The sequence below is a fragment of the Motacilla alba genome, chromosome 10, assembly GCF_015832195.1.
Source record: "Motacilla alba alba isolate MOTALB_02 chromosome 10, Motacilla_alba_V1.0_pri, whole genome shotgun sequence".
In the NCBI taxonomy this organism is placed as follows: domain Eukaryota; kingdom Metazoa; phylum Chordata; class Aves; order Passeriformes; family Motacillidae; genus Motacilla; species Motacilla alba.
This window is the reverse complement of record NC_052025.1, coordinates 3,958,660-3,986,532: the sequence shown is the minus strand read 5'-3', so window position 1 is coordinate 3,986,532 and position 27,873 is coordinate 3,958,660. Positions and strand designations below refer to the sequence as shown.

The 27,873-nt window shown below is 58.8% G+C and overlaps 1 protein-coding gene across 1 annotated transcript; it reads left to right on the top strand.

The window, feature by feature from the left end:
• Positions 1–27,070, top strand: CSPG4 (chondroitin sulfate proteoglycan 4). Its single transcript, XM_038147295.1, has 10 exons — positions 1–716; positions 12,946–13,109; positions 14,100–17,678; positions 17,978–18,457; positions 18,828–19,004; positions 21,887–22,085; positions 22,255–22,389; positions 22,544–22,698; positions 23,519–23,702; positions 23,899–27,070. The coding sequence occupies exons 1-10, from the start codon at positions 242–244 to the stop codon at positions 25,800–25,802; spliced, it is 7,452 nt and encodes a 2,483-aa protein (XP_038003223.1). The 5' UTR covers positions 1–241; the 3' UTR covers positions 25,803–27,070.
• Positions 27,071–27,873: the final 803 nt, after the last annotated feature.

The window sequence follows — 27,873 nt, the reverse complement described above, 5'->3', positions numbered from 1 at the left end:
TCCTGGGTGCCAGCTGAGAGAGGTGTGAGGTGCAGGGCCACTCAGGAATACGGCCAGGGGTGGGCAACAGCAGTTTTGGGACCGAGTCACTGATCTGGGTCCGTGTGGACACCAGGAACTGGCTTTGCTGCGCCAGAAGTGCCAAGGGATCGGTGGAGATTAGCCCGGCTGGTTAGAGCACGGTGCTAATAACACCAGGCTTTGATCCTCGCATGGGCCGCTCACTTAGCAGTTGGATTCGATGCTCCCTGTGGGTCGCTTCCAACTCGAGAGTATTTTGGGACTCTGTGACATCCTGCTCAGCCCGGAGCAGGCGGTGCCTCCGGAGCCGCCCCTCGCACCCCACGTCGGGCTCTGTCCCGCTCCTCCCTCCCCTCGCCGGCGGGAACAAGGCTGCTTTCAGGAGCGGGTGTGGGTGGCGAGGGCCTCTAGCTCTTTAAGAGGGAAAATTGGGGTTGTAATCCGAGCGAATTTCTCCTTTCTGACAGGCGGGAGAAGTTACAGGTCCCTCCCTCGCTCCGCTTTATTAAATATAGTAGTAGCGGGAGCCCTGGGCTGGGAGCAGGCGCCGGCCGAGGCTGTGCCGTCCCGGAGCCCTCGCCGCTGCTGCAGCCCCGGGGACGCGATGGGTGCCCGAGGTGGCATCGCCACCGTGCTGCTGCTGCTGCTGCTGGCCGGCCACCCGCGGCCCCTCAGCGCGGGACCCCCGGCCGGAGGTGAGTCCCGTCCCGCAGCCCACCCGAGAGCGACGGCTGGGAAATCCTTCGGGATCATCCCGCTCCTGGGAGAGCTGGGGAGGCAGCGGGGAGCGCTGCGGACGTGGGTGACGCAGGGGTGCGGGCTGTCCCTCCCCGGGGTGCCGGCTGCTGTCGCCGAGCTGGCAGGAGCGCTGTGTTTCGGGGCAGGGCGTTGGGGGGAGCCGAGGCTGGGAGCGGAGCGGCTCGCAGGGCGGTGGGTGCCTCGCCGGGCGCGTTCCGCAGGGCGCACGGGGTGTGCTGTGTGTGGGACGCGGCGCGGAGCAGCTTCGCTCGGCGCCAGGGGCAGCCGGCGGGGGGAAGGCACCGTGGCTGCCCCGCCAAGCCCGGCGCCACCGGGAGGGAGCCCGCCGGCCCTCCCTGCCCATGTTTGGCCTTGCCACGGGAGCCGCCTGCGAGGGCAGCCCCTCTTGATCCCGGGGTGTCTGCGGGTGCGGCACCTCCCGGGCTGTCCGTGCTGGGCGCTGCGGTGGCTGGGGGGGATGGCTCGCCTCTCCCAGCAGCACAGCCCCACAAGGCTCGTGGGACCACCCTGGGGTGACAGGGCAGCGGGGACCAGCTGGGGCTGAGGGTCCCCCCGTGGTGGCACAGGGCTGGCGGCCGCACAGGGTCAGGGCTGGGCACGGCAGTTCCGTGCGGAATTCACACCCGGTTTTCCCCAGGGAGCAGCCAGGTTTGCCCACCCAGCTCTCGTCAGGGCCGTGTGTCCAGCCTCAGCATCCTGCCAGCCGTCCCACAGCCCTGCTGGCTCCCTGCTCCCTCCCTGCCTCCGCAGGCTCTGCGGCTCTGGACGGGCTCTGTTCCACTGGGATGGCTCCGACCCCCCAAGCTGTGCCTGGGGTCTGACGGGGCACTGCACCAGCAGCACCTGCAGCTTTGAACCTGAAGGCCGTTTAAAAAGCACTTTCACGTCCCCAGCTCCCCCCAAAAATAATATATCATTTCACTGGGCAGTGTCTCTTCCCCAAACTTCCCCCCAGGGACCAGGACTTTGACCAGCAGAGAGGCAGGATCTTGCTCCCGGCACTTCCCAAAGGAATTACTGAAAACCTCCAGTCTTTTGCTTCCTAACCATCTTCTGCATCCCGGCCTGGGTCAGTGCAAGGAGGAGGATGGTCCCAGAGCCCAGCCTTGTGGCCCTCAGCGCCTGCAGGGCTGCTGTTGGTCTCCTGCTATCCCTGTTCCCTCCCAGAGAGCAGGTGGCCTCTGGGACATGCTCCTTTCATTACCTTAGGCCTTGTTCTTTCTATTTTTTGTCATGCACCAAAATAGGAGGGTGCCTGGCAAGCTGAGTGGAAAAAAAATCCTTTTTGTTAATGAACAGAGTGGTCTCCTTCCTCCCAGCCCTGACCTTTCCGTCCCGGGACGGGATTTCCCCGCATGGATCTGTTGCTTGCGTGGTGTCCAGGGTGGGTCTGAGGGCTGCCCTGGCAGTCCCAAACTCTTTCATGGTGAAGGGGCTGGAGAAACCCCCATGGCTTTCACTGGCAGCCCCAGAGTCGCCCCAGGTGACTCCCCCCATGGCTGTGACACGGCTCTGGGGGTCAGGGAGCACCTCCCTGGTCAACACACAGGGGAGGAAAAGAGGGTTTACCCCCACTTTCAGATACTGGTGACTGTTTCTGCACTGGGCTGAAACAGATGTGCCAGCTGTGACCCTGGGCCTGAGCAGCAGCTTCCCACCACCCTCTGCAGTTGAGAACATCCCTGCTGAGCCCAGCAGCACTCATTCCAGCTGTTCCCATAGGCTGCCCACCATGGGACATCCCTGTGTCCCCATCAGGGAGAGCCACGAGCAGCGTGCTGAGCACGGGGCTGAGGTTTTGGGGGTGAAGCCTGTGTTTTGTGTTCCCTCCAAGCTCAGGTTCAGGAACCCGGGCCTTCCTGCCCAGCCCAGCATGGGAAGAATCATCATGCACTTCATCAAATACAGGATTACACCAAAAAGAAAAAACACTCATAAAACTTGTCCTCTTGACATCAGAGTGTGAAGCTTTAGTAAACTGTTTCTCGACAGCCCGGCTCCCCTCCGGTTCCCAGTGAGATCACCCACAGGCTGGGCTCCCCCTTCCCCAAAATCCCTGTGAGTGGAGGTTTGGAGTGAGGGGAGGGGAGAGAATTGGATGTGTGGACTCCCCGTGAGCAGCGTTCACCCCGAGATTTCAGCAAGCGGGTGCCAAGAATGTGACACCCTCCGAAGTTTAGGCGGGCCCCAGAGGCAGTGACGGGGTCCTGGGGAGGCAGGTGGGATACTGGCATGTCCAGGATACCTGCTCATGGATAGGGAGCAGTGTCTGCCTTGGGGTGTCCATCCAGCATCCCTTCTGCTCTCTCCAGGTTCCTCAGCTCCACGGAGCCACCTCGGCTCTTCCTTTCCTCCACTTTTGGAAATCTGACTGATTTATTCAAACTTTCTTTTTTATGGTCGCGCCACATGTTTTAAGGTCATAGCTCAAAGCAGCTGGAAAGGTTTCCAGCTGATGGGAAAGAACAGGAAAAATGCTGAAAAGGGGGGAGAAAGCAAACTGGTATCGTGGGAATCGGGGAGGAATATTCTTGTCTCGCTCTTATATTTAGCAACAGAGGGCTGTGGGCAAAAATATAATGAGCACATTCCTGCAGGATTGCAGGACAGGGTTAAGCTCACCCCGAGGAGCTCACGTCAGGTTGAAGGCTGGACAGGAACAGGGCCTGGGAGGCGGGAGCCTGCGTGCCTAAATAAAGCTCCAAGCACAGACTGTTCGCAGCAGGCGTTGGCCCAGCCCAGCCTCGGCTCCCCGGGGCTGCTCCCGTGGCCCTTCCCAGGTGCTGGGCTCGCTTTGTCTCCTTTTTGGGAAGCCTGAGTGTGAGCATCACCCCCAGCCTTCAGCTGGCAGACTCCTAGAAACTCCTGTGCCCTTCCCAGCTCTCACCTGGGCAGCCCGGGCCTCGTCTGCCACCAGCCCCTTCACCACGCTGGATCTCCAGCCCCTGGAGGCACAGAGAAAGCAGGGTGTCCACCAGAGCTCCCTCATTCCCAAAGCAGCCCTTCCTGAGCTGTCTCCATCGTGCCCTGTGTTTGATTGGATATTGCCATGCTGCACTGGGATGGAAACCCCTCAGGCCTTTCCTGAGGTAAACAGACCAGAATAAAGGGAGGTCGAATTTACCAATATAATGTATTGGTAAATTATATAAATTATATCATATAATATTATATAATATATAATATTTATATATATAAATATATAAAAATATATAATATTTTTATATAAATTATATAATATTATATTATATATAAATATATATATATTTATATTTATATATAAATATATAATATATTGACCAAGATAGCAGAATATTGTTAGGGATTGTTATATGAGGATCATTTTTAGTCCGCTGTATTGATAGAATATTTATATATTCCATGAAGCATATCGCAGATACGTTCTGTGAAGTCAGAGAACCTTTCACAAAGCCTTTGCCTGGCAAAGCAGAGCTGAGAGTCAGGGCAGCACTGGGATCTGCAAAGCCAGGCTAAAATCCATAGGAGCAGGGCTGCTGTAGCTCTTCCCCACGCCAGGATAGGGAGCATGCAGGTTTGCTGCCTGATGTGTCACCCATTGCCTGTCCTTCATCCTCAGGACAGACCAAACAGGGCCTCTCAGCTGGCGTCAGGGTGGGGTGGGAGTTATTTGGGTCCAGGAGGGGGATAAATGCCCTTTTCCATCCCTCCTCCCCGGGTGTGCCGCCCCTGGCTCCGGGCAGTGCCTCTGGGAGCTGCCCTGTGCCCAGGGGCTGCCCTGGCTGCCTGACAGCCCAAAAGCAGCCCTGAGAAGGGCGGGCACTGCCAAAAACTGCTGGGAGTGGAGAGAGTGATGGGGCAAACAGCATGGTTTGGAGGTGGCCAGGCCCATCACGTGCCTCCCAGACGAGGAGACGGAGAAGCAACACGGATCCATCACCATGACTCACTGGCTGGGGAAGGAGCTGTGAGTCAGCTCGGGATGGCCCTGTGAATCCCTGCTGCTACTTTTGCCCAAGTCTTGGCTTTCTGGAAGTTGTTTTTCCTCTTTGCTGCGGGCGGGCGAGGGATGGGAGGGTTTGGAGTCGCCAAGTGCTCGTGGTGCCATCCCCAGCCGTGTTGATGGGTGCTCCCCATGCTTGACCATCTCACACCCCTGGTGTGGTGCAGCACTGGCAGAGAGAGGGGCAGGCAGCAGGAATTTCCCTTTCCCAGCTTCTGGCTGAGTTCTAGAAGGGCTTCAAGGTTTTCAGCATCCCATCCCACAGAAATTTCTGAGCCCACCAGGGTCATTTCCTCTGGGAGCTTGGGAGAAGAGAGGGAAGTCTTGGCCCGAGGTAGATGTGGCTGAGAAAGCCCTGCAGCCCTGGGAGGGGATGTGAGCATCAGCTTCCACACCCCCACAGCCCCCCCGCCCGCCAGGCCTCCCCCCGTGCTACAAATAGAGCAGGCATTTATTTTCTCTATAAACATCACCCCGGCGGGTGTTTCTCATGGATGGAAAAGTCAGGGATAGCAAGAGTGGGGAGGGGGAGGCAGGGAGGGGGACCTCTGGAGGGATGGGGGAAGAGGGCAGGACAGGAGAGGACAGAGCTTTCAGCTCTAGAAAGAGAGGGAAAATGAAAATACTGATTTTCTTTGCAGAAAGTTTAGCATGTCAGCCCCAGAGGAGCAAAGAATATCCTCTCTTTCCCCCATCCACACTGCAGACCCCCATCTCTGTCTGTGGAGACACTTTTCTCTGCCCCTCACAGCACCCAGCATCACCAAAAGCTCATCCCGGCCGTGGTCCTTGGTGCCCTGCGAGGTGCAGGGTGCTGTGGGTGCTGCCTTAGCAGCACAACTAAAGCTGAATAGCCCCAATGTACACATTTTACCCCGCAATTGCACGTTTTGCCATCCCTGTTGATACATTTCCCCATCCCTGAGCGCTGGATGCTGCAATTAAGGCAAGCAGGTATCTTCTGGCGAGGTTTCAGCACTCCTGCTCGTGCTCATTGTTCCCCCACAATTTTGGCTGATAATTCCCCCCAATCCTGGCACGTCAGGAGCCACTTGACACCAGCGGGGCTGGGAAACATCAGAGCCCGGGCGGCTGGAGCCGGCCCCTCTCCGGCGGCGGCTGCGGGCTGTTTGTTGACACCAGGCAGGATCTCTCCGGTAACACCGAGCCGTTCCAGGCGTGTCTGTGAGCATCCCCTGGCCTGGCTCCTCCAGTCCCCCCGCCAGCTCCTTCCCCTCACTGCATCTGGGGATGAGCTTGGGAACAGGAGCTGGCTCTGCTGGACAGGCAGGGATGGGATTCAGGGATCTGCACCTGGGATGTGCACCAGGTGCCCCACTCCTCCAAGATCCTCCGGCTCCTCCAGCACGGGGCTGGCTGGGATTGTCCCCTCCTATGCCACCACATGCCCTGCCTCAGCTCCGCAAGCTTCTCCTTCGCTGGGTGGGAAGCAGCTGGGGCAGGGAACACAGTGGCAGCGGGTGCCAGGATGTGCAGGGTGGAGCTGAAAAACCTGCCAGCCTGCGAGACAGGGAAAGAGGGCTTGGGAGAGAGAAAAAGACAGAAAAAATAGAACAAAACTCGAGTTCGAATGGTTTGGAAACCACGTCCTCTGGGGCTGATACAGTATTTCCAGGCCAGCTTCTCCTGGCAGCGGGAGCCTGAGTGAGCCTGAGTCACGCTGCAGGGGACGGCACAAAAGCCCCATTGAGCCTCCTGCTTCCCCAAATCCTCCCACTTTCTCCCCCCTCTTCACTTCCCAGGGCAAACACTCCAAACACTGCTTCCAGCTCGGGCTTATTTCTTCAGTCCCTCCGGAGCCATTGAGCCACACGTCGTTAAAAGCTCTCCATCCCTGCTCCTGTTCCTGCCAGGCTCTGGGGGTGCTTGCTCAAGGGGTGATCTCCCCAGCTCTTCCCAAAAGCACTGTGACCTTTGTGGGGGGTTTCAGGCTGGCTCCCAGCTCCTTGCCCTCCCCTCCGTGGCTCTGCATCTGGCCGAGCAGGAGAGCTCAGGAAATACCATCAGCTTTAGGGCTGTGCTTGAATCATCATAAAACCATGCTGGATAAGCGATGGAGCTCTGGAGCTCTAGCCAAGCCTCCTGGACCCTGCTTTATGGCCTCCCTGCTTTATCACAGCTCCTAATGCTGCTCCATAAGGACGGGGAAGGCAGGCAGGAGCAGGCACAGGCGCTGGGCAGGGGTTGGGGCCTGGCAGGACACGGGAAGGTACAACCAGCCCCCTCCCAGACAGCGCAGAATTAGCAGGGGGAATGTTTTCATGTTTTCCCCTGACCCCAGAGTCCGTGGGCTGTAAAAAGGCTGTTTTTCCCCAAAGCTGTCAGGCTGGGGAAGGCGAGCACAGAGCAGCTGGCCGAGGAACGGGGGAGAGGAACTGGAGGAATAAACACAGGAGGAGGGGTTCAAAGCGGCGTGGTGCAGCCAGAGGCCACCCGGGTGGGATGGGGGCGAAGCAAAGCACCCCTGGCCAGGACTCTCTTCCCACACCCAAAACAAGGGTGATGGCACTTCTGGTGGTCGGCAGACCTGGGAAAGTGACCAGACCTGGGAAGGTGACCAGCCACGGCTTTCCTGGTGGTTTTGTGGGTGCTGCTTTCCAGCAATCTCTGCTGGCCAGCACTCCTGGAAAGCGCCGGCCCCTGGGAGCCCCGCCGTGAGGGAGGGCCAGATGGAGGGGGGAGGCGAGAAGCAGAGTGCTCATTCCCATTGCCGGGGCTGGAAAAGCACAGCCCTGGCTCAGGATGTGGGAGCAGCAGTCCCTGGAATCGCTGGGACTGGGGGTAAAAGAAAAAGTCCTCCTGCGTGCCAGGAGCTATCACAGCAGGGATGGATCTGGGCCTGTGACACCCCATCCCATAAATCTTGAGGCAGAACCCCAGGCTTTCCTGGGGCAGGCACAAGGGGACTGTGGTGTGATCCCCGCTGGGTTTGAATGCCCTTGCTGCAGACTAAACCCAGCTCATCTCCATTGCACTGGGGTTTCTTTGCTGTGGAGACCCAGATGGGTGCTCAGCTCGGGTCTCAGGGCATGTCTGAAGGCAGCAGCCCCCATTTGTCCCCCCCAGCAAAGGCCCAGCCAAAGCCGAGGGCTACCGTGTTTGCCTTAACCTCCTCGCAGGCTGCTCATTTCCTTCCCTGGCCATAAATAAAACCACACCGTAAAACGAAGGGAATGTGGAACATAATGAAGCCTTTCTCCAAAAGCCCATTGGATCCCTTCCTCCCGTGGCCCCTCCACCCTGTGTGGGGACAGAGGCACAGCCCAGCTCCAGCTCCAGCTCCAGGGGGCTATGGGTCCCATTGGGCATCAAAGCCAGGCTGGGGACAAAGGAGCCTGAGCCCCCAGGACCACCCATGGTGCTGATCCTGCCCACCCTGCGTGTGCTGGCAGTGGGACGGGAGCCTTGAGCACACACTGTGGGGGGAACAGGAGGGGATCGAGCTGCTCAGCAGCATCCCCAGCGCTGGGCAGCCACCCCCGAGCCCCTCCAGTGTTGTTCACGTCGCTCAGCCCCTCTGGTATTGGCATTCCCCTGAACCCTTCTAGTATTTTCACTCCCCGAGCCCCTCCAGTGTTGTTCACATCGCTCAGCCCCTCTGGTATTGGCATTCCCCTGAACCCTTCTGGTATTTTCACCCCCCGAACCCCTCCCACGTTCACGTCCCCCCGAATCTCTCCAGCGTTCGCATCCCCCAGCCCCTCTGCCGTGTGCACAGTGGCTTGGGGTGCAGCACAATGAGGCTGGCAGCGGGTGACCACACTACCTTAAAAGTTACACAAATGAAAAAAAAAAACAACCCCAAACAACTCAGAGGGCCTCAAAACCAGCTCCGAGGCTGCGGAGAAGGATTGCAGCGGGCTGCCCTTGGGGCGGCCCGGCAGCAGCCCAGCACCAGGCACGGCACAGGGGCCGCTTGTTGGCACAGGGAGGCGGGCAGGAAGGAGGGCAGCCGGCGGGCTGGGCTGTACCGGCGGCCGCACAAGCCCGGGGCTGTTCGGGCAACAAGGAGCTTTCACTCCCCGGCTGTTTTTCCACCGTTGGGAAAGCGGTGTGGCCGGGATGGGAAGCGGCTGCGAACACAGGGAGCCTTTCAGGGGGGCGCGTGTGTCTGCGCGGGGCTCTCCTGGCACCGCTGCGCTCATTAAAGAGCCGCCCTAATGAATTCCAGTCCCCTCCCTGCAAACACAGCCGGCCACCGGCCCCGGCCCCCACCTGCCCCACCGCAGCCTGAATGGAGCCTTGTTGAGCATCCAGCCCCTCCCTCCCCGGCTCCGCACCCCGATCCCCGGCAGCGTTTGCTCCGCTCTTTCCTCCTCGGCCTCGGCGTCCTCCCGTGGCCAAAGCGATGGGGGACCCAAAATGCAGCTGGCTGTCCTGCGGCAGGGCTGGGGATGCCCCGGGCTGGGGTGGGAGCCTCGGGGCAGGGCAGCAGCCCCCCGCCAGCTCCCGTGCCCCGCCACACGCCCAGGAGACTGTCCCCGCTGCAAAACCCCTTCGTGCCCGGTGCCGGTGCTCTCTGCGCTGAGCTTTCCGAGCGCTTCCCTCCGCCTGGGCCTGGAGTTGGCTCCTTCAGCCTCCTACGTGCTGGGAAGGAGGAGGTGGGAGAAGTTTCTGTGCTGAGATGCGTGTTAAAACACAAAGGAGAGCCCAAAGCAGCCTCGCTGAGCCCCAAACACTCGGAGAGCCCCCTGAGCAGATGGGGATCCCCTCCCAGGCTCTGCTCCCGCTCCCCCAGTCGGAAAATCCCGGAGCACCGAAACAGCAGCTCCTGGAGAGGGTGACCCAGGCGTGTTTTCAGTTGGAGAGCAGGGGAAGAGGGCCAGAGCTCCCGGAGCGGCGCGTGGCCGCGGCAGGCCTGGCTCGCACAGAGGCCTCGCTGTTTGCCGGCCCCAGGAGCAGCGGGGCCTCGCTCCCAGACCCCTCCTTAGAGCTCTTGGCTCATCTCCTTGTTTTTTTCAATGGAAAAAAAAAAAAATAAAAGAAAAGAAAAAAACCACCCCAAACCCAAGTGACACTACAGTCTATAATCTGCTGGCTGCTGGCTGGCTGCTCGGAAACTGTGACGGAGGCTCCTCTCGCCTCGTCAACGCCTTTCAGTCGGCTTGGCAAGGCACGGAGGGTGATTTCCTGTGGGACAGCAAAATGGGAATGTCAATTGTTTTTATCCGGGGTGAGTGGGACATCCGGGGTGTCCCCTCCAACCCGTGGCCAGGCACTTGGGGACCTCTTGCTCCCCATGGCAGGAGAGGAGGGGCCCCCTTGGGCATCTGCATCCAGGGATGAGGGGCACAACACTCCTGTGGTATGATCATGGCATCCTTAGATCACTCGAGATAGGTGCTTTTGGGCCATGGGAACTCATCCTCATGGGATGATCCCAGGAGCTCACCTGAGCCTGCCCAAAGATGGGGATGGGTGCCTGGAAGTCCCTCCTTGCTCCAAGTGCTGGACCAGGATGGGGCACCCTGTCCCATGGAGGCTCCTCCGGAGCAAAATGCATTTGAAAAGACCCCCCAAAAAATCCATGTTTTCTGCATCTTTTCCAAAGTGGAGGGCAGGGAAGAGGGGAGATGGAGGTGAGAAACTGCAAGTCCCTGGTGAAAGTAAAATGTCACAGGCCAAGTGGCTTCACATCCTGGCTGGGCTGATGAGGGAGGAGGAGAGTGGCCCTGAAATAACACAGGAATTTAGGAGGACAAACAACAGTAACTGCTGCTGGAGAAGAATTCCAGCGCCTCCTGGATCCGGGCAAGGGTCCTTCCTCCTCCCCAACAAACAGCACCACTCCCCTAGGCATCTGCACCTCTGGGAGCTTTTTATTATTAGTATTTTATGAGAGAAGAAGGAAAACATTTCTGACAGCTTTGGTAGAGTGCAGGCAGGACAAAATGTGCTGGCTGCACGAGCTGGTGCCCCCTGGCACACTGGAAAACAAGCTGGTCTTGCTGGAACAGCCCCAAACCCTCATCCCCAGCACCCACAGCGAGACAGCCCCTGGGCGGGCATGGGAGCTGCTGGCGGGTCCAGCCCAGCCAAGCTTTTCCTCCCCGTGAGAGCAGCCACTCAGTACCCATCTGAAAAACAGTTTTGAATTAGGGGAAGCCACTAAAATGTAGCAAAATCCCAGAGGGAGCTGGAGCATGGAGCATGCACAGGGAACCTCGTCGGGAGCCAGCACATAATGTCCATGGATGTCTCTGGGGACCACGTGTGCACGCACGTGTGCCTGTGGTTGTGCAAGGAGGGACAGGAAAATTCCCTTTTCCACTGCGCCACGTCACTCCTGCTCACCAAGCCCCAGGGCAAGGCGGTGCTGAGAGCCCCAGCACCCACCAGCCTTGGCCACTGGGCAAGGCTGGTTTTGCTGGGACCATGGGAAGGAGGGTCCAGGTCAGGGAAGGACAGAGCCCTGCAGAGAACAGAACAGCTCCTCTGAGTCACTGGCTGGGCTGGAGAGGACAAGGAAGCCAAAGTGCCCCATGCCAGCAGCAGGCACGAGGGCCAGGGAATGAGCAGGCACCCTGACAGCCTTGCCCTGGGCTGGGCAAAGGGCTCGGTGTTACAGCAAAGGGCAGATATTTCCATGGTGCCATTTCCTCCCTGTCCAGAACGGGTGGGGTGATGGTCCTCGCAACACCCACGTCATCCTCCCCGACCACAGGGGAAAACTGAGGCACTTTCTTCTGCTGCCAGTGGCAGGAAATGATTTTTTGTGGTGTCCTGGACGAGGAGGTCTCCCCATTCCCAAAGGGCTCAGAAGAGCTTCCCCCATGCACGGCACTGCAGGGCTCAGCTCTGAAGAAAATGGGAAAAGCTAAATCAGAGTGCTCCAACTCTGTCCCTGCCACGCCAACTTTTGCCATCACCTCTACAGATGGTCCCCTTCCAAATGCCTCAGTGACTGTGGCTGTCCTGCAGGGTTGGGTTTTCACTTAGTGCACCACACTGTGAGCAAAGCCTGCATTGCCCATTCCCAGCCTGGTCATCCCACAGAAATTTGGGCAAGAGGAAAATGCATCCAGGGAAGCAGTTGTCCGAGCAGATGTGGGTGTTTATACCCAGACCTCGCTGTGCAGAAGATTGGTGTCACCCCAGCATCCAACATCCACCCCTGCCTCCTCCAAAAGACATCAGGGGCTGGGACCCTGAAAACCAAATTCCTGTTCTTGTTCAGCAAGACAGATCTGGGACCCCATACCCAAGCGCAGGTCGGCAACTGGCTGGATCTGATAAGTGCTCTAGTAAAGCACAGCAGGAAAACTTCACACATATAAACTCCAGCAGAGCCTGTGACTACATATGGACTGAAAATGTGCATTTGCCCCCGTCCCTGACATACCCTCCCCAAACATTTCCAGCTTGCAGGGCTGCAGTGTTTATGCTTAAGCACAGAGTTTTGCCACAGGCTGAGCTGGAGCCAAGCAGGATGGGTGGCTGCACGCCCCAGCCACACACGTTTAACATGTGTGAGATGCACATGCATGCATTGAGTCAGCTAAAAACTAAAAGTGCTCTAAAATTAAGCCTGGCCGCTCCCTGTACTCTTAATCCTGCACTCTCCTGCCTCTGCCCTGTGACACAGTCTGTCATTTCATGACCACATGCCATTGAGCTGAGTCCTCCAGGGCTGATGCATACTGGGTGTTGAACGCGTTCCAGCTGCATCTCCAGGCGCCCACTTTGAGCCAAGGTTTCCATCCACTCTCACATCCACCTATGGATCACTGGCACTCCTGTTTATTCCTTCAGCACTGAGAAGAAACACAATTCCTTTAATCAGAAGGTACTGAGGCCCTGCCACAGGTTGCCCAGAGAAGCTCTGGCTGCCAGATCCCTGGAAGTGTCCAAGGCCAGGTTGGACAGGGCTTGGAGCAACCTGGGCTAGTGGAAAATGTCCCTGACCATAGCAGGGGACTTGGACTAGATGAGCTTAAAGTTTCCTTCCAACCCAAGCCCATCTAGGATTTCTTTAGGAAAATCAGGAAAACAGACTCCCCCAAGGGTCTTTTTAGGCTGCTGGCCTCCAGCAATCTGTCAGATGGCAAACAAGGGAAGGGCTGATGGATGGGCTCGGGAGGCTCCACAACCACAGCACCCACCCGGACGGGGCTTGCAGGAGGTGTCCTTTTCTGCCTGACCTTTCTCCCTTCTCTCCCCAGCCTCTTTCTTCGGGGACAGCTTCGTGGAGATGCCGCTGGCGGACGCCTCGCGCACGGTGCGGCTCCACCTGCAGCTGTTCACCAGCCAGGGGAACGGGCTGCTCTTCCTGGCTGCCGGCCAGCCCGACCACCTCCTGCTCCAGCTGCAAGCCGGCCGCCTGCAGGTCAGCACCCCCGTCCTCTCCCCAGGTTGGGGTCTCTGTGTTATGGCTTCATTCAGTAAGAGGATGAAGGGGCAGCCCAGCTGCCAGGACCCCTGACAAGGAGCTCCAAGAGGAGAGTGGATACAGTCTTGGAAGATTTGGTTAAATACAGAGAAACAGGCTCCATCTGGGGAAGCTACTCACCCGCTGCCTGGGTGATGCTGGGGGTGGTCATGGGGACACCCCACACTGGCTCCTCGTGTGCATTACGTGGTCAGACACGGTGCACAGCACCCTCAGGTGTGAGGAGGTGAGACGAGAGGATCCAGGGAAAGAAGAGAGCTCCCTTGTCCCAACTGGAACATGGGGAGCAATCAAGACAGAGCAATAAAATTCTCTGTTGTGGTTATGGTGTTGGCATTCACCATGAAGGAAAAGAGCAGGGAGCATCTGAAGCACACATCCTGCCTCTCCTGCAGCCTGGGCCAGGCTACCAACCACATTAAACCAAAGCAGAAGAGCAAGCGAGCCGCTGGCCAGAGGTGTCCCTAATGCAGGCCATGTGCCTCACCAGCTAACCCTCTACTTAGGCAGGCTCCAGGCTGCTGCCCACGAGGAGCAAAGCCTGCTATTTCCCCTGCCAGTTCCCAGGGAGAGGGCTGGAAGCAGCCCAGGTTGCAAGGATGGAGGGCAGTGGGCAAGACAGGGCAGGGAGGGAGGAGCCAGCATCTGGCAGGGCTGCTCTGTGTGGGGAGAGAAAAAGCCCAGCCGTGGAGGACCCCAGCCCTGAGACTGGGGTTTGCTGACAATGAGTGAAAAAGGAGAGAAATTCAGAGAGCAGGATGAAGAGGGCAGGCCCATGGGGAGGATGAAGGAGGAGCACATCCAGAGGTGGATTGGTGAACCAAGGGACCAAAACCCTTGCGAGCACCTGGGTGTGGGTCCATGCAGGTGCTACTGGAAGATGGAGAGGTTCCACTTGAGCTGAGGATTTTGTGTCTTTCTCTGCAGGCCAGGCTGCAGTTGGGCTTGGAGGAGGTGACCTTGCAGTCCCCAGCAGGGCTGCAGCTCGATAACCTGGCAGCGCACGATGTGGAGCTGCTGGTGGAAGATGGCAGGATGATGCTGACCATCGATGGCCTCTTCAACAGCTCCGCAGACATCACAGGGCCAGCAAGGGAGCTGGACATCCAGTACGGCCTCTATGCCGGCGGGACAGGCAGGCTGGACCTGCCCTACCTTGCCGAGGCCAGCCCTCCCTTCAGGGGGTGTCTTCACCTGGTGACATTCAACGGCCTGGATGTCCTCTCCCATCTGTCTGCTGATGGCAGCTCCAAGACCTTCCACCATGTCCAGGAAGGGTGCAGCACACAGTTCTCTGCAGAGCCTGAGGACCCGTTCGGGTTCCCGGGGCCACACTCCTACATTGCTTTTCCCACGTGGGACGCAAGGCAGGAGGCGACCATCGAGTTTGTGATAACGACGAGCATCACCCAGGCACCCCTCGTCTACCACGCAGGGCTGGAGAATGACTTCTTCTACCTGGAGATCTCCAACGGGCGCCTGCGAGGGTTTGTGGAGAAGGGGAACGGCGTCATCGTCCTGCACAACAACGTCTTCATCAGCGACGAGCAGCAGCACTACGTCAAAGTCCACACGGACGTCCACAAGTTTGAGATACTGATCGATTACTATGCTTCATCCACGTCCAACCGGGGCATCAACAACTACCTGGACCTTCAGGGAAACCTCTTCATTGGAGGTATGGATGAAAAAGCTTTGCAAAGGCTGAGGGAGCACCATCTTTCTTTCATCTCCTTGTGGACCATGACCAACCACTCATTTGTTGGCTGCTTGGAGGACCTCCGGATAAACCAGCAGAGGAGAAGCCTACAGGATGCCGTGATCACAAAGGACATCACAGCAGGCTGTGGGAAGCAGGACCACTACTGGGACTATGAGGAGGTGTACGAGCAGGATGAGGCATCCACTTCCCCACCTCCAAATGGCTTCTCCGGAGCACCGGGCCTGGTGGTGGAACCGTGCCGGCCCGACAGCAGCTTCCCACCCGCCTTTGCCAACATCAGCAGGCTGCTGCACGTCAGCCCCCTCATCGTCTCTGAAGGGGGCATGGCCTACCTGGAGTGGAAACACGCCCAGCCTACGGTAGACTTGAGCCTGGCCAACATCCGTCAATCCCAAATCCTCTTCAGCATCACCAGTGACCCCAGGCACGGCCAACTGGAGCTGGACATTCCCGGGTCCAGGAGCAGAAGGAAGTTCACCTTGTTAGACATTGTGAATCGGAAAGTCAGGTATATCCACGATGGCTCCGAAGGGCCCATGGACCAGCTGATGCTGGAGGTGACAGTGACCACCCAGCAGGGAGTCCCAGAGTGCCTGCGGCAGGGGCAGGTGTACCTGCTGCCCATCATGATCAACCCTGTCAACGATGCCCCACAGGTGATGTTTCCCCGTGGGAACCACATGACAATCCTGAAGCACACACGGAAACACCTGACCACCGACATCCTGCAGGTCCTGGATGATGACTCGTCCTGTGATGACCTCGAATTCCAGCTGCACGGTCAGCAGACGGAGGAGGGTTATGTGGAGCTAGACTTCCACCCTGGAGTGCCCATTGAAGAGTTCTCCTGCAGGGACCTGGAAGCTGGCAACGTAGTCTATGTGCACCAGGGTGGGACAAACTTACAGCTCACCTTGCAGGTGAGTGATGGCGCCGTCCCGAGCCCCATTGCCACCCTGAGGATCGTGGCCATTGATCCTGATATCCGCCTGCTCAATAACACCGGCCTCTCCCTCTCCCAAGGAGGGGCCGCACGCATCAGCACAGCCAACCTGTCCGTGGAGACGAACGCCGTGGAACAACGGGTCTCCATCCTGTACGTCCTCACGGAGCCTCTGAAGTATGGTGAGGTCCAGAAGCAAGGGAGCATGGGAGGGGAATGGAAAAAAGTCGAGTCCTTCCACCAACAAGACCTGGAGCAAGGGCGAATCCAGTATTTTAGCACAGACCCGGAGCACCATCTGGAAGACAGCATGGAGAAGGTGAGGTTCAAAGTCCAGGTGGGGCAGAAGGTCTTGCCAAACAACACCTTCCTCATAAGGATTAAAAGAGCCACCATTAAGATGAGGACCATGGCTCCCCTCCAGATGAAGAATAAGCGGCACAGAAATATCACCAGCAAGGAGCTGGAGGCAATGCTGGAAGATCCAAACTCTGCCCCAGTTCCCTTCCACTACAAGATCATCCAGGCTCCCAAAAAGGGAAACCTGGAGCTGCTTGGCCACAGGCTGACTGAAGGCTTTGGATTTACTGAAGAGGACCTGCAGAGCAACCACCTGAGCTACAGCGTGACCATCAGGAACTCCCAGCAAGCTGAGGACTTCTTCCAGTTCCGCGTCCACGCTGGTGAGCAGCACTCGCCCGTCTATACCTACAGAATCAGCATTGGTGGGGACCCCGATGCACCGAATTTGACCAACGTGCTCCTGACTGTGCAGGAAGGTGGACAGGCCATCATCTCCAAGGATCACTTGTTTGTGCAGAGCGTGAACAGCATGGACTATGTCTATGAGGTGATTGAGGGGCCAGCGCATGGGAGGCTGGCCTGGGCTGCGTCCCACGGCTGGGCCTCCCGAGAGGAGATCACGGAGTTCACCAACGACGACATCCTCCAGCGCCGCTTGCTGTACCAGCACGATGACTCCGAGACGCTGGAGGATGACATCCCCTTCGTAGCCATCAGGCAGGGTGAGGGCAGCGCCGAGTCTGAGGCCGAGGAGGTGAGGGGCGTTTTCAGGGTCTCCATCCAGCCCGTCAATGACCACAGCCCTGTCCGGGCAGTGAACAGAGTCTTCAACGTGGTGCGCAACGGGCAGCACCTGCTGACCACTGACCACATTGCCTTCACTGACAAGGACTCCGGCTTCTCCGACGCGCAGCTGGTGCTGACCAGGAAGGACATCTTGTTTGGCAGCATTGTGTCTGTCGATGACAGACGCCACCAGGTCTACCGATTCACACAGGATGACTTGAGGAAGAAGAAGATCCTCTTTGTCCATTCCGGGGCTGACCGGGGCTGGATCCAGCTACAGGTGTCGGATGGCCTCCACCAAACCACAGCCCTCCTGGAAGTGCAGGCATCAGACCCCTACATCAAAATAGTCAACAACACTGGTCTGGTCATCCACCAGGGCACCCAAGGGAGCATTGACTCCTCTGTCCTCAGCCTGGAGACCAACATGGACATCAGGTCAGATGAAGAGATACGGTTCCTAATAACCAGCCCCCCAAGGTGGGGGACCGTGCTGAGAGGGGAGCAGCCAGTCATGGCCTTCTCCCAGAGGGACCTGCTGGCAGGAGAGATCTCCTACCACCACAACGGGAGCAGGAACACCCGGGATGAGCTTCAGTTCACTGTAGAAGCAAATGAGGTGGCAGTGGAGGACACACTGGCCATCAGCGTGTTCTTGGACACCCATCCCAGCCCCCTGAGCATAGTCAACCACAAGGAGATCTATGTTTTCCAGGGGGAAGCAGCTGGGATCAAGGAGGAGGACTTAATGGTGAGTATCCCCCTTCTCTAGTCATTCCTCATGCCTGCATGACTTCCCTGGCCACCAAACCAGGATGGCCACCCATGGGACTCCATTTTACTCCCACCTGCTCAGAGCCAAGGCCTTTGTCAGGCTTTGCCCAGGGGGCAAAGAGAGAGGGCTTCAGGCATGGCCTTAGTAGGGTGGTTCTTGCAGTCCATCCCACAGCAAAGCTTTGAGGGATTGATTGCACAGCAGGTGGGCTGTGGGGCAGCCCAGCCTCAGTTACCAGCCCTCCCACTCATGCCTCATCTCCCCCACGCTCCCAGGTGACCCACGAAGAGATACCTTCCCGAGACATAGTCTACCTGGTGAGCAGCCCCCCAGTCTCTGGCTTCCTGGCAATGCTTCAGCACAGCCAGGACATGAACGAGCAGCCCAGCCTGGACCCCATCCAGTCCTTCACCCAGGAGGACATCAACAGTGGCAGAGTCCTCTACCTCCACTCCAAGCCCAACGAGGAGCGTGACCAGTTTGTCCTGGACATCACCGCCCGCAGTGCAGACCCTCTGGAGGGGGTGGTGGTCAGCCTGGTTGTGCTGCCCATCACCGTCCCCTTGGATGTCCACAACATCACGGTGCCAGGAGGTGGCTCTGCTGCTATCTCCTCAAGCATCCTCCGCATTCCCAACGCCTACTACCCAGCTCTGGGCGTGGAGTTCAGGGTGCTCGAGCCCCCCCGGTTTGGCACCATCCTGAGCAGCCAGCGGCCCGAGCAGGGTGGGCTGCACAGCTTCACCTGGAGTGAGGTATAGCACCCACGGGCACCCACCTGCCCACCAGGCTGCTTTCCCGAGGGTTTGGGGAGAGCCCAGCCCCCAGCCACACTGGGAGGTTGGGAAGGGCTGCAGGAGTCCTCTCCCCATTGGAAGGGGTGGAGGCATTTGGGGTGATGGGTTTGCTCTGCAGCCCCAGATACAGGATAAGGGATACGGGGTGGGGATGCAGGCAGAGCACCCATGCTGGGCTCCAGGACTTCTTCCCACAGAGAACCTGCAGGGCTGCCCCTGAGCTAGTGGTGGGCTGCCATCATCCTCCCGGGACGGTGCAGGGTCACCTCCCCAGAGGGGCCGGTGGCCCGTGTCCTCCGTGGAGGATCACCTGGCCCTTGCCCCGCAGGTGGAGAACCAGCAGATCCAGTACAGGCAGGATGGTATCCGATCCCTCAGTGACAGTTTCACCATCCTGGCCAACGCCTCCGAGGTATCCCGGCAGAGCCATCCCCGGACTCTGTTCATCACCATCCTGCCCCGCAGCACCAAGGCGCCAAGGCTGAAGGTCAACGCGGGGTTGCAGGTAAGGGTGGGACGCCGCGGGGAGGGGCGGCCAGCCCAGCCCGGGGATCCCCGCACTCGCGGTCACCGCCTCGGGGAGCCGGGGCTCGGCGGAGCCGGGCTGCCGCCCAGAGGCGGGCCGCGGGGAATGGGGAAGGGAGGAGCGTTTTCCCGCCGGGGCTCGGCTCTGGAGGAGGCGGAGAGCGAGCTGTGCTCGCCGCCCAGCCCGTGCCGCCGCGCCGCTGCTGCGGGGATCGGCCGCGAGGTGGGAGCATCGCCCCGCGCTCCCGGCGCTGCCACGGCGGCAGCAGCGGCGCCTCCGCAGCCCCTGCTCGCGGGATAATCCCCCGCAGCTCCACGAGCAACTTGCCCGCCTTTCACCAACACAGCCTGGAATACTCAATCATCCGGGCAGCTTTCACACCTCTCTACATCCATCCCAGAAAACGGCAGAAGGGAAGAGGTCTCACCTGCTGCTGAGCTCCCACCTTCTGCTTCCAACCCCTCCCTGTCCCATTCGGGGTCACCAATGCAAAATTCCAGCAAAGAATTTAGTGGAAAGCACGGAAGCACAATCATCCCTCCCCCAACCCCCTGCACCTACTTTCACTGTCCCACATCTGGGATTTCCCAGACTGGCAGCCAGAAAGCAATCTACTCCATGGGGATCGTCACACAGTTGCCTTGGGAAAGGTTCTGGGAGCCTGGACTCTGGAGAAGATGCCCAAGGGGAAGGGGCTGCCCTGCCTTGCCCCAGAGACAGCCATTTTGAGGGATACCAGCAAAGTTTGGGAGGTACGCCCAGCCCCAGGTCTGTGCCTGCCCCAGTTTTCCCCCTTTAGCCCAGGAAGCTTATGACCAAATCCCTTCTGTAGACCTGCCTCACCTGGGATGAAGTTCAGGGAGAAGTTGACCCCTCAGGGAAAAGTTTGGCCCGTGCCAGCCCCTTTTCCCCACTCCAGACATCCAGTGTAAGCATCGCCTTCCCTCCCCCAAGCCATCATGCTAAGAATAAGGGTGAAAAGACAGAAAAACCCCCTAAAATTAAACTCTGAGGCAGCAATTTGTCTGCCTTTCCATGGGAACCCCTTAGCACTCTGGGAAGAGTGACCCCAGCTGCCCAGAGGAGCTCTGGATCAGGGAAAGTCTTCCTTCCCCCAACGGGAATGATGGGAGAGGCCCAGCCCTGCCGTGTTTGTGCTCTGGTGAGGGATGACTTCAGTGTTTAAAGGTCAGGCCAGGCCCGGGACGGGGATTGCACAAAGGTTTCCAGGGATGCCGAGGGACAACAGGCTGGGTCTAGACCCCAGAGCAGAGCCCCTTGGGAAGGAGCAGCAGTTTTTGGGCTGGATCTGAAGGAAGGATGGCTGCATGCCACCGAGGCAGAGGCTTCCACCACCGTCCTGGAGCACACGGCCACGCTCCCGGCGCTGCTCCGCCACCTCCCCGCGTGCTCTCCCCGGGAGCAGAGGCGACACGGAGGCTGAGCAAACACAAAGAGCCGAGCGAGCGAGCGCAGAGCCAGGCGGAAGGCTTTAATAATTCAGGGAGGACGAGGAGCGGGGAGAAATGGGTCAGCTCCTGCAGCGCGGGCTCGGGGCCGGGAGCAGAGCTACTCCAGCTGCTCTGACTGTCCCTTCCCAGTGGACAGCGGTGCCCCGGGGCTGCCAGTGTCCCCCGCTTTGCCCACAGGGAGTTTTCCCTGGCTCCAAGCCCCCAGTGTGACTGCAGTTCCAACTGCTGCGGGTGCTGGAGAGAGGAAGCCTCCCAAAAAACTCAGTGAAGCTCCTGTCCCGGCTGTGTGTCCAGCAGCACTTCCCCCACCCTGCCTCTCCAAAGCTGTGTTTTCCAGCCAGCCTCTGCCATCCCGTGGGGACTGCTGAGGGATTTCATTTCTCTGTCGGTACCCACACCCACTCAAGCAATGTTTTGGGTTAGGCCAGCTGAAAACAGCAGAAAAGAGCTCATCCAGCAGAGCACCTCCTCCAGCGCCTGCTGGGTGTTGTCCTGCAGATTCCCGAGATGCAGATTTCCAAGGTCCCAGCCTCATGATGCTGTGGGATGCTGCCCATCCCACCCCTCCGCCCCACGCGAGCCGTGGCACGGCTCCATCCGTGCACCCCATGACTTCCAGGCATCCCGAGGGCAAAGGGCAGCTCTGGGCTGTGTGGGCAGAACCTGTTTGGCAGCACAACATTCATCCCTGTGGTCTGCCAAGATGGGGATGTGGCACAGGGTCACCAGCGGGGAAAACTGTTGCCTCCAGCTGGAGATGGGAGATGCCAAGGCTTTGGGGCGGCAGTGTTCCCACGGGAGGGTCAGAACCACTGAATGGGAGGAAGTGGTCCTGGGAAATTCCTCTGTGGCTCTGAACTCAGCCACATATTTGTCATTCCTGGAGGGTTTGCTGGGACAGCGGGCCTTGCTGCAGCCTTGTGAGGGGGCGGTGGGACGGGAACTGGGACAGGAGCAGGAGCGAGGAGAAACACCCAGCCAGGGAGAGACTGGGCTGCTTGTGGTCATTGTGTGCCCAGCAGCAGCTTGTGCACCCCACTAAAACCCCTTCCCTGCAAAGCAAGGTCCCAAAGGCACAGTCCCTGCCCCAGGGCACCGTGCTCTTTTCCACTTCCAGGAACTGGGGAAACTGAGGCACACTTGCCCTCCAGCACATGCTGTGCAGAGGCGCAGACCCAGCTGTGTGGCACGTGCTGGCAAACACGGCAGCGGTGACGCAGGGCTGGGAAGAGGCCAGAAGATGGAGGCGTCCCCAGGACGCAGACAAGGCGCCCTTGTTGGGCTGGGATGTGCTCTGGCACCCGGCAGAGTGCTCCGAGCTGGGACGGGAAAAAGGGGAGAGGTGCCGGGGGTATGGCAGGGGGATTTCAGCCTCTCCCTGTCCCCCAGCTGCGGGAAGGTGCCACGGCTGTTCTCAGCCCCCACATCCTGAGTGCCGAGGATGAGGACTCCCCAGCAGAAGAGGTGACCTATTCCATCCAGCCCCCGGCCAACGGGAAGGTCGTGCTGAGGTCAGCGCCCGGAGCTGAGCTCCAGAGGTTCACTCAGGCCCAGATAGACAACGGCCTCATCCTCTTCGTGCACCAAGGTAGGGCAGGACCGAGGTGCCCCAGGCCCCCTGCACCACCCCAGAGTGATGGGGACGCTGTGCCACCACAGGGGATGCCAACCCCATCCCCGGCCCAAAACCCCGACGGGTTAGTGGGGAGCTGCATCTCCTCTGGCCCTGCAAGTGCCCAGGTCTGTGCTGTCCACAGGACCCCTGGATGGCGGCTTCGCCTTCGATCTGTGGGATGGTGAGAACCTATCTCCCGGGCACTTCTTCCTCATCAGAGCCCAGAGAGAGCCCATCATCAGCCTGGCCAGGAAGCAGAGCCTCACTGTTTGCCCAGGTGGGTACCAGCACGTTCTCCATCCTCATCCAGTTCAAATGGGGTCCCCTTGGGACTCCCGCCCTTGCCCAAGCACTGCTGAGCTGCCCCTGGCAGAGGTTGCAGGTGGGTGACAAGGCAACTGGTTGAAATCCACACTGGATGTGTTTTCCAGGTGCCCTGCAGCCCATCACCAGCCAGAACCTGCAGGCAGTGAGCAACAGCCCCACCAGCTCCACCACTCTGTACTACAGCATCGAGCAAGCCCCGCGCCTGGGCAGGCTGACCACCTCACAGGGGGAGGAAATCAGGAACTTCACCCAAGCCCAGGTGAAATTTCAATTCCTCCAGCCCCTCAGAACCCCAGAGCAGCCCTTCATCACACCCACCACACATGGGGGTCCCAGTCTGAGCCCACTGCCTCCACAGGCACCTGATCCCAGGCAGGAGGGGGGCACGAGGCTCCAGCCGTGCCGTGACTTTCCCAGCTCTGCCAGCAGCTGCTAAGAGGGATTAAGAGCTGCTGCCCCAGCCTTGGATTTAGCACTGGGGGAGGCTGAGCGAGCTATAATCCCTTTTCCTAGGCCATCTCCCTGCTGCAGAGCCAGCTCAGCCTGGCTTCTGCTGAAGGGAAGAGACAAGCATGATTTTTTCATCCCTGCTCTGAAAAAACCCTTCTCCTGTGGGGCCAAATTTTGCAGGGCCCAGCAAGGGTCTTATTTTATTCCATCACTTGGAGACACGTAGGTTTTACCCTCCCTGGAAGCTCCTCTGTGCTATGCTCACCCTCGGAGGATGCTGAGCAAGCTCAACCCTTCCTCTGAGCCCCAGTTCCCCTAATTGCTGGGAGAAACATCACAGAGTGGTTTGGGTTGGAAGGGAGATTAAAGGTCACCTTATTTCCCCCCCATGGACAGGGACACCTTCTACTAGGCCAGGCTGCTCCAAGCCCCGTCCAACCCGGCCTTGAACACTTCCAGGGATGGGGCAGCCACAATTTCACATCCTGGTCAAGAAACACCATGAGCTCTCCATGGTCACTACCGTGCCACGGCTAGTGAAAATCCCCATTTCTTACCTAATTAGAGCTTGGTTGCTCCATCCCAGAGTCAAGACAGGAGCGGATTTAGGGTTCTTTTTTAATTTTCAGGTGGACAGCAAGCTGATTTTCTACCAGCACGAGATGCCAGGCAAGCCCTTCTGGCTGGCCCAAGATGCCATCCGCTTCCGTGTGGTCACTCCCACGACCATCTCAGATTCTTTCATCCTCCTCGTCCTGATCTCATTCGAGGAAAATTGTCCCCAGCGCTTGACTCAGCTTTGGAAAAATGCAGGTAAGGGTAGGATGGAGAAGCATGGGACAAACCAGCTCTTCAGGAGGGCTTGTTTGTCTGAAGAAGACAAATATGTTGTTTTCCATGGCTGATACATTACATCAGACATCTAAAGCTGCATCCAATTCCTTCTTCTGTCATTGCAATGAGCTCTGACCAACTTTCATTTGTTGATTCTTACCCCTTTTCTTGCCAGGTCTGCAGCTCACAAGGGCTCAGCAGGCTGAGATTGACACCTCAGTGTTGGATGCCTCCAACCTCCTGAGCCGAATCCTGGTCCCTGAGAGGGCTGGATATGATGTTGTCTTCCTGGTGACAGAGCCGCCAGCTCATGGGCAGCTCTTGGTGGCCAGTGTGCCTCTGGAGCAGTCACGGCCGTTTTTCCTGCAGTCAGACCTGGCAGCACGGCGTTTGGTGTACGCCCATGGTGGGGCCAGCATCTCCAAAGACCACTTCAGTTTCAAGGCTTGGCTCCAGCCCCAGGAACAGCAGTCTGTCCGTCCTCCACAGGATGGGGTGGTCATCTCTGAAGCATTCAACATAACAGTGACCGACAGCACCGCGTCACCACGGGTGGTGAAGCGGCAGGAAGTGCTGCAGGTCCCACCAGGCTCCGTGGTCACCTTGTCACAGGAGTACCTGGATGTGGCAGACCCGCTGGTGTCCCCACAGGAGATGGTGTACAGCGTTCTCCAGAGACCCCTCGCTGGCCACGTGGCCAGCGCACACGACCCACGGGAGCCCATCAGCCGCTTCACCCAAGCGGATGTCAATGCCGGCCGCGTGGTGTTTGCTGCCACCGGGAGCCGTGCCCCAGGCTCCTTAGCCCTGAGGCTCTCCAGTGGCCACCACCCACCCATCGAGACCTCGCTGCAGATCGAGGTGCTGCCTGTCCTGAGCACCACTGCCAGCCCAGCACTGCTGGAGGTGCCCCAAGACCTGAACAGGGCCCCTGTGTCCCAGCATCACCTGCTGGGTGCCGCACCACGAGGGGCAGGTAACGTCCTGTACAGGATCACCAGGGACCCCAGGTTTGGACAGGTGCAAGTCAACCAAAAGCCATCACGGGGCTTCTCACAGAAGCAGCTGGATCGCAGGGAGGTGACGTTCACCTTCAGTGACCTCAGGTCGCCTGAGGATGACTTCCAGTTCGTTGCCATTTCGCGGGCAGGAAACAGGACCGGGGTGGTGAACGTGACCGTCCGTGCTGCGGTGAAGATCCGCGCGGGCAGCCTGTGGCCCCGAGGCACCACAGCCCTCCTGGACACCAGTGTCCTCGATGCCAGCGAGCTGGCCAACCGCACCAAGAGCGTCCCGGTCTTCAAGGTGCGCAGGGCGCCCCGTGCCAGCCGTCTTGTGAGGGTATCCAGGGATCCAGGACAGCCCACCTCCCCGATCGAAACCTTCAGCCAGAGCGAGCTGGAGCAGGGGCTGGTGGGGCTGGAGGTGCTGGATGCTGGGGACACCCAACAGCCTCTGCAGAGGGACAGCTTTGTCTTCGAGCTGATGGCTGCCGGCGTGCCACCGGCGCTGGCATCCCTGGAGTACGGCATCGAGCCCTACAATGCCTCGAAATCCTACAGTGTCACCCTGCTGATGGTGCCGCTGGCACCCTCACCCCCAGTGCCCCATGGCACGGCACGGAGCAGTCCCAATGCCAGCGAGCTGGGCATGTCCCCCACTCCCTGGCTGGCCCCCAGTGCCACCGCTAGCCCCAGCCCCGGGCCAGGGGGCACCTTCCTCAGCTTCATTGAGGCCAACATGTTCAGCATCATCATCCCCATCTGCCTCATTTTCCTCCTGCTGGCCCTCATCCTGCCCCTTCTCTTCTACCTGCACAAGCGCAACAAGACGGGGAAGCACCACGTCCAGGGCACTCCTACCTCCAAGGCCAAGAACGGGGCCGTGCCAGACCACGAGACCTTCCGGAGGACAGACCCCAGCCAGAGCATCCCCCTAACGACTGTCACCACCCTGGAGGGCAAGGGCACGGGTCCCCCACCCCTGGGCACAGGCTCTGGGGCACCTCCAGACCCCGAGCTCCTCCAGTACTGCCGGACTTCCAACCCCCCGCTGAAAAACAACCAGTACTGGGTGTGAAGGGCTCAGCTGCGGTGGCACGAGACCACCGGGGCGTCCAGCCCCTCCTGCAGCACCACCAGCCACCTCCTCCCAGCTCTCCTCCTCCTCCTCCCTGGGAGCTGGCATCCCACAGATGCAGGAGGGCCCTGGGGATACAGGGGCTGCTGCTCCAGCTCACCTTGTAGCCTCACATCTCCTTTGGGCAGGGGAGGGGGGCACTGCATAAGCAACTGGGAACAGGCAGAATTCCTGAGCATCGCTGGGAATTGCTGAATTTGGGTGCTCATTTGGGCCACCTGATGGAGGCCACAGTGCTGGGGGGCACCTGATGACACTGGTCCCCACAGAGCCACCCAGGCTGGTCCAGTGGTGGCTCCTCTGAAGGCAGCACGGTCGCCACAGGGGTGCTTTACACAGCTCTTGGTAAGAGAGGGAGGATGAGGAGCAGCTTGCGCTGAGTTAGGCTGGGGATGAAGCTGCCCAAATTCCCCAGGGCTAGGCGAGACACTGAGACACTGAGACACTGGAGCAGAGGCTCAGAAAATATTCTGTGGCCAATGCCAGGGGAATTTAGAAGTCCCTACCCACTTGGAAAAATACCTGCCTCACTCTTTCTCTACTTGCCGTGTGCTGCATGAAGCCAATTGCACCGAGCCCTGGGGGGGTTGCACAACAGGTAGGCCTTGGCAGGGAGGGATGGCTGGAGCTCACCTGGGCAGTGTGAAACCAGAGAGGAGAGCAGAGAAGCGGAGCCAGCACGGTTTTCCACTGTATACTCCAGTATGGCAGAAGTAAACAGAATAAAGTGCCTTTTCTGAGGTGCATCACTGTTTTCCTAAGCTGTCTCCCTTGCCAGGCCTGTTTTAAGCTGCTGAGAGACATTTGGAGGTAATGGACCATATTCTGGGCTCTTGCTCAAATTTTCCCCAGCCTGGAGTCCTAAAAACTTAAATAGAAACTGTCTGAGGGAGGGCAGAGGAAAAACTGAGCGCTGAGCTCAGGATGGGACCCAACAATAATACCCTGTGCTGCTCCAGCTGGGAATCTCATCACAGGGCACATCCTGCTCACACACGTCTGGTGGGAAGCTAACACGAGCCCCCAGGGGCCACGGGGGACCACTTGCACCCCTCTCACCCAAGACAAAATCCAGCACATGATCCCTCCCTAAACACTGACCCCGTGTGGTGCCACTCCAAGGCTGTGGCAGAGCTGGGGAGTTTGCCTGGATCATGCCAGCAGTTTTCCTCTCTGGCTTTATGGTGCCAAACCTTAGCTGAGCAGTAAATTACACATGCCCTGCTTCAGCTGGTGCTGGCACATCTCGTGGGCACCCAAAGCCATCAGGTGCAGGCAGGCACCCCGTGTCCCCACGCCCCACAGGACAGGGCACGGTGGGAACCTGGCACCTCTGAGCCTGTTTGGCCCAAGGGGGAGGCTGATGGATGTCTGCTCCCCACCTCCAAAACCCTCCTCCTGCCTCATCTAGAGGGAAAAATGAGATTTCCTTCTGCTCAGAGGCAAATTACACCCTCTCCCCTCTGTGAAGCAGGGTCAGGGTGACCGTGCTGCCCACGTGCTGCCATGGCTGGGAGATTGCCAGGGCCGTGCTGCTCCCAAGGCTCGGGACAGCTTCTGCCATTGACTCCAGATCACAGCTCTGCAGCTCCCCGTCTCATTCAAACACACATTTTCATTCTCTTCGCTATTTACATACCCCCAGTGAGGAATGGGGGCTGCATCCACCTCCATCCACCGAGGGCTGTGTTTTCCTTCCCAGCGATTCTCGCCTCGTGCCCAGGGATTAAACAGAAGGAAAGTGGCCTATTTTGTAAGGAACACTGAAAGCAAACCAGGTTATTTTTAAGGCTTGTGGTTGTATTCCTGCTGCTGGGAAACATCCCCTTCCTGAGGTCAGGGGAGGACAGGCAGTAACCTGGAAAATAGACAGCAGCTCTCCAGGGCCAAGCTCTGCTGGCAGGGTTTAAATCCTCAGAACTGAAGGACTGGGTTATTCCAGGTTTGCAGCATCAGATGCAGCTTCAGTGCTGCCACTGCCACCCTCCCACCTGAGGAAGGGCTGAGGGCC